The sequence below is a fragment of the Galeopterus variegatus genome, unplaced genomic scaffold, assembly GCF_000696425.1.
Source record: "Galeopterus variegatus unplaced genomic scaffold, G_variegatus-3.0.2 Scaffold6471, whole genome shotgun sequence".
NCBI lineage: Eukaryota > Metazoa > Chordata > Mammalia > Dermoptera > Cynocephalidae > Galeopterus > Galeopterus variegatus.
The window spans coordinates 14,180-20,525 of NW_007732582.1; the positions used below are offsets into that span (position 1 = coordinate 14,180).

The 6,346-nt window shown below is 41.7% G+C and overlaps 1 protein-coding gene across 1 annotated transcript in view; it reads left to right on the top strand.

Annotated features, from left to right (window-relative positions):
• The first annotated feature begins 498 nt into the window (after positions 1-498).
• LOC103606314 (procollagen C-endopeptidase enhancer 2-like) overlaps positions 499-6,346 on the top strand; it is a 108,961-nt gene continuing 103,113 nt past the window's right edge. The window contains exons 1-2 of the mRNA XM_008590931.1: positions 499-660; positions 2,752-2,804. Of these exons, the coding sequence (XP_008589153.1) occupies positions 499-660; positions 2,752-2,804 (215 nt within the window). The remainder of the gene's footprint in view (positions 661-2,751; positions 2,805-6,346) is intronic.

Sequence of the window (6,346 nt, forward strand, 5' to 3'; positions counted from 1 at the left end):
TCTTTCCCAAGATCTCTAACAAAAATTCCTGGGAGAACTCTCTGACTGGACAGTCCTTGATCAGATGTCACACCTGGGGGTGGGAGAAGCAGTGAGTGGAACCAGTGTTCACAGAACCACAAGGCATAGGTGGGCCCCCAAGGAAGGGATCCTGGGTAGGTAACAACCTGTATTTGTCCAGTATACCCACCATCTCCAGGTGGACTGAGCACCTGAGTCCCAAGAGAGGCTCAGATGGATTGGCATGCAGCACTGATTAAAAGCTTGAGTTTTTCAGTCAGCCTGGGTTCAAATCCCAGTTTTTCATTTACATATCCCAGGTCCTGGAATAGCAGCTAACCTCTATAAACCTCAGAATCCTCACCTGTAAGATGGTAATAATTGTTCTTACCTCATAGGGTTGTTAAGAGAATTAAATGAAATATTGTAAAGCACTCAGCACAGTTCCTGGTGTACAATAAGTGCTCAGGAAAAGAGACATAGATGACAATGACAACCATGATGATGAGAATGATGATCCATTATGGGGGAGCCTCCACAGGACAAAGTTTCATTCCCAACCAGCAAGAAGTAGCTGACTCCTTTGTGTTCAGCTCTGCCCGTTTTTACGTGGCTGCCTTTGACTCGGACAAAATCCCTGACCCAGCCCAACGTGGGCAGGTGAGCAGAGCTGGCTTCATCTAACACGTTCCATTACCTTGGCAACTTCATGGGCTGCTTTCCTCAAAAAAGAGCATGCAAGGAAGCAGGCTAATGGAACTTTGTAGATCCCTCCCATGGGCAATAATTACACTTGGGCCAGCCCATTATTTTTTGAGTAGCCTTTTACTCTTCAGGGAAATTTCTATATTATGTGACTCTCCCCCAAAATAGTGTTGCATTGCCAGCCTCCCTTGCAGTTGAGAGGCAGGCATGTGACACAAACAGTACCAAATATGTACACTTGTGTGAGACTTTGGTCAAAAGAGGTCAACGTGCTCAAAGAAGTTCTGTGATGAGCTTTCATTCTGTAGGTGGCAGTAGAGGTGTCTGCCCTGTGGGAATGTTGCGATTTTCCCAGGGCAGAAACACACCTGAGGTGCTCACAGTAGTGGTGACTGCAGAAGGTTGGAGTAACTGCTAGTGCTTAGTCTTGGTGGCAGCAATGACAACAGATTTCTCATCAAGCCATTTCTGAGGCGAGGTTTTAGCCATTATTCCAGGAAAGTTAGCTTAAGACTGTTTCTTCAATTCTCTTAATGGTTATGTGAACTACCTGCTATTTTTATTTATTTGTTTGGTTTTTTTTGTTGTTGTGGCTGGCCTCTACAGGGATCCAAACCCTTGACCTTGGTGTAATAACACCATGCTGTAACAACTGAGCTAAGTTGTCAGCCCTCTGCTATTTTTAAATGTATCCTTTTTGCTGCTTGAACTAGCAGAGTAGATGTACTCTGAGTGGACAGAGTTGTCTGCAACTAAGAAGGCTGACCAATACAGTTCCTCTCCAACATTTTAATCTCAGTGGGAGTTGGGCCAAAGGTCTACTTTTCTTCCTAATGTATGTTTACAAACATCAAAAAACATCAAACTAACTTTTAATTCTAAAAATCCTTATTAAAGACAAGAGTATCTATTGATTGGGTCTGTGCACAAGAATTCAAAGATCATGGGGAGTTCCTAAATGTTGATAGTATGTAAAAAGCTGAATTCAGAAAAAGCATTTCCATCACTGCAGTATTAATATCATAACTCTACACCATTATACTTTCCAGATAAAAGAACATGGGGAAATTCCTGTTTGATAATTCTGAAGAACTACAGATATTATGGAAATATCATAAACACTGTATTGTCACTAACTTGGTCTGCATAAAATAATTTTCATACTAATTGCTTTCTAGGTACTTTTCATTCCATGTACACATTTGTAAAACATAAATCTAGACACCGATGTGGTGCAGCCGGAGCAGTGTCATATTCAAGGAAGCACATACCTCACCAGAGCTCCAGATATGGCTCATGCCTCTAAAAGAACAGTGGAAGGGCAGAGTCCAGCCATGTCCAGCATCTCCTTCTCGCCCCCTCCCCATGCTGCACTGCCCTGAATTGGTGCTCAGGCACTTTTCAAGATAATCGAAGATTATCCACATCTGAGGTTAATTGTATTGAAAAAGTCCACTTATTTACTTAAAATAGACTCCAAATTTTTATAGCAAATACTGGAAAATTGTTCCGAATTTTATCCTAAAAAATGAAACTGAAAATTAGAAAATTAAATTTATTTTGTATTTATCAAAATTTCAGTTATATTTGAAACTAGGTGCTAATTCTCATGAGGAACAAAGAGTAAATCAATGTGGATTTTTTTCAAGCATGGTTTCCCCCACAGAATCACATTATAGCAAAATACAAACTTCCTTCCCTTCTGCTATGGTTTGAATATGTCTCGTCAAGTTCATGTGTTGGAAACTTAATTGCCCTCGTAACAGTATTCAGAGGTAGAGGCTTTAAGGGGTGATTAGTTCATGAGAGCAGAGCCCTCATCAATGGATTCATGCCATCGTCACAGGAGTGGCTTCTGATAAAATGACTAAGTTGGCCCATCTTGTCTCTGCCTGGGATCCTCGCATGTCCTGCCATGGGATGGTCCAGCATGAAGGCCCTCACCAGACTCAGCACTAGGCTCTTGGACTTCCCACCTTCCAGAACCATGAGCCAAATAAACTCCTTTTCTTTATAAATTACCCAGTCTGTGCTATTCTGTTACAGGAGCAGAAATCAGACTACGACACCCTCATGTGTGGCTTTCACAGCATTATAACGTAGATTACATTTGGAAAAGTTCTTAATTTTTCTCATGGGCTTCCTTTATTTATTTTTGTATATTTTATTTATTTATTATTATTATTTTTACATTCTATGATGTTGTTATAGAGCAGTTGGGGAGGGAGAAGGGAAGGGGGAAGGAGATAGGGTGAAAGGAGGAGGAAGGAGGAGGGGTGGAGTTGAGGCCTGTGGCACCCCCTCATTCCTGCAGGGGAGGCCGGAGGGCTTCCACCAGTGGCTTGGTCATTGCTGAGCTGGGTGCAGATGTCAGAGGGGTATGGCTGAAGCCCTCACCCCAACACTGCCCCAGCTCGGGAGCCCAGTGGTTGTCGCTGGCTGGTTGTGGGTGTCAAGGGACATGGCTGAGGCCACCAGCCCTCCCCCTCCCTGGCTTAGTAGCCCAGGAGACATCTGGTCCTTCTAGGTTTTATAGGTGTTCTTTGGTGATGTGAGAACTTTATTCGTTAATATCAAACTTTGTCTCTGGTTTGTAAGTATATTGGTTTTTCTTTCAGTTCTGTGTTGGATTATTTGTTGTTCCCACCACTTAAACTCTGCACTAGAACTAATTTGTTGTCCTTTTCTTACTTCTAAAATGGGGGAACTTCCTGTGGGGACCAGCACTTGAGCTCTGTGATTGAACTAAATTGCTGCTTTGCTGCTGATTCCCTGGAGAAGGCTTTCTGTGCAGCTCAGGTTTTAATGTTTGACTTTATATGTGCTTCTGGGTCTCATGAGATCTGGTGCACCTGGGTTGTGTAGAAACACTGGTCTGGGTCTGAGTCTTTTCAGCAAACTGCACCCCATGCAGTTCTATATTCCTGACCAGTCTGCACTGAGTGGTCCTATGCTGACTGGGGGGCAGATGAGCTGTGCTTGCTGTGCTGCAGTATTCTCCCAGTGGCCCCATCTCCCACACTGCCACCACTCCAAATACTTCCCATTGGACAGGTCGTGCACTGGTCTCTAGCAATGACTCACCGGCCTATGAGTAGCTCCTTTTTTTCATTGTTGTGGCTCCTCGTGCCTATGTGGGTCCACAGGAACCCTGTTAGTAGTGCTGCTGTCCTGGGGCCACCAATGCCCTCTTCTCCCCTGCCGCCTCCGAGCAACTCCATCAGAAGGGGACAGCTGCGGCTTTTGCCGGCTCCTGCTCTGTGTGCTCTGCAGCTCCAGCCTTAAAGCGGCCAGGGCTTGAAACAGTCAGAGCAGTCCTTTCTTTTTCTCATCGTGGCTTCTCCCCTGGGCTTCTTTTAACCAGTTTGGTATTTGAAATCATCCTTTTTTGAGGGGAATTTTGGTTCTTTCTTCTTCAGTTTCTTTCCTTTGGTTTTTCACTGGAATAACTCATCAGGGTCTTCATTTGTCAAAAAAGCCCATCATTCTCCCACTTCTTTCAACATCATTTATGTCCATTTTATAAAATTCTGCATCTTTTACAAGATCAGTACTGCACTATGGAATGAACGTGTATTGGATTTACATTACATTTTCAGATACTCTCAAAGTTGATGAATTAAGCAGAGATTAACTGAAAAAGACGATGACATAGCAAGCCCAGCTGTGTGCTAATATTAGGCAACAAGGAATGTTTGAGTGGGGCCTAATTTTTTAAGGGGTCAGTTTATTCGTGAATATGTTTATGTTCCATGACTTTGATTCTCTGTGCAACCTGGTAACTGCAGACACTGAATAATACATACTTCAATAACAGGAATCACTTCTGCTTTTCCTTTGAGAATCTGTGCACAGGTCTTTTGTCCTCTCTACCTCTCCCCTTTCCAACCACCTGGAGTTCTGTAGCTTGCTGTCCGTTATACTAATTCTCATTGCAAAAGTCCAGAAATAAGTCTCACAGAGATGGACCCTACATACACCTTCAGAGTCCACTTAGGTCTGTCTTGATTTTAACACATTAGACTTTTTAGGATATTTAAGGTTTATGATTTTGGTCAGAACTGTAGTTCCAAGTCAAATATGTGTTTTTAAGAGCAAATAATATGGGTCCTAGTAAACTCTCAAAATCACATGGTAAAAATCAATGTCTTTCTTATGTGTCTCAACAAGCGAATGGTCAGTGTTGGAATCCCGACTCTTTAGTGAGGATATGAACAGTCATAAGTCTATAAATTGAGAAAAGAGAATATTGTTTCATATTTATGTTCAATTAGTTTTCTATCTATTTAAGCATGTTGAATACTTTATTTATTTTAAGTTTCAAAAACTTAGCTTAGTCCTAAGAATGAAGTATTTTCTGGCTATGAAGCCTCCAAATAATTACCAGAAAGAGAATTGAGCAATATTTTCACTTTATAATTTAAAACTTTGACTTTTTAATAAACTCATCTGAAATACTCATGCGATTGGATAGCATATTCTTGAAATGTGTACAAAATAAACTATCATTTATTTTCCTCTTTGCTGTTTTAAAACAATTTTTATTAGGTCAAGGGTGTAAGTTTCAGGATATAATGTAGTTTGCCAGATTCTGCAATCCTTTTTTTATTTTTAATGTCATACAGGGCGTGGTGCCTTTAGGGAATTTTTCTAAAAGTTGTAGTTCATGGTGTTTTTTTCCTTCACTTTCTCAAAAACGGTAAGATAATCTAAACCTTGTAGGGAAATTATTGTTCCTAGTATAGGCTCCTGGGTTCTCCCACTACTAAAAGATGATTTTCTGAAGCCAGTTTTATTTATTTCCTTGCAAGGAGTGTTTATGTTAACATTATAAACTCATTAGAAATGAGGTCTTGATAAGTACTACTTTTTTGATTTTTGCTTAGAAAGGTGAAAATAATTTAGAAGAAACAACACAAATGAGGCAACAAAATGAAGTTACGTCTCCTCATGGGCGGTGGGTTATTGAAAATCTCAGTGACTCCATCCTGTTCTTGCTATTCTTTTATTACTCCCTTATTATTGTGAAGCACTTAAAATAAAAGTTTAAAATTAGCTGTCTGTAATTAAGTAAAAGTATGCCTTGATTGTGCAAGGCGAGAATGGTTCTTCTTAGAAAACCAAATTCTCTGTAAATCTTAACTCGTCAACATTACAAAAAGAAGTGGTTGGAAAATGTCTTCCAAGAACAGAGAGATGCCAGCAGAAAAACACGATTTTCAGAACATAACATAGGATGGTGAGATCTGATGAGTTGGGTTCCGCCCTCATTCTATGACATTTAATGACAATGCACTCATACATCGCTTGCCTGAAAACGCACGTCTAAATCCCTGTACAGAAGCTTTGTCCCTAGTCATTCTCACACCCTGGCAAAAACAGAAAAGAGTCTGCTGAGACTGTGTGCGTGACAGTCCCCTCTTTTGCTTCTCTTTTTCTTTCCTTGGATCTGGGTGTTTGCAGAAGACAAACAGAAGGAACCCCAGGTTCCAGTCCGCGCTAACACTTTTTACTTAAAAGCAACTAGGGGGTGGGGACTCTCTCCAAAGCAAACCGAGAAGCTCCCCTGAGACTCTCGTGTGGCCGCTGGTGCCCCCAGCAGGGGCGCCCCCGCTCCTGCCCCGCCCGGTCCCTGCGAGGG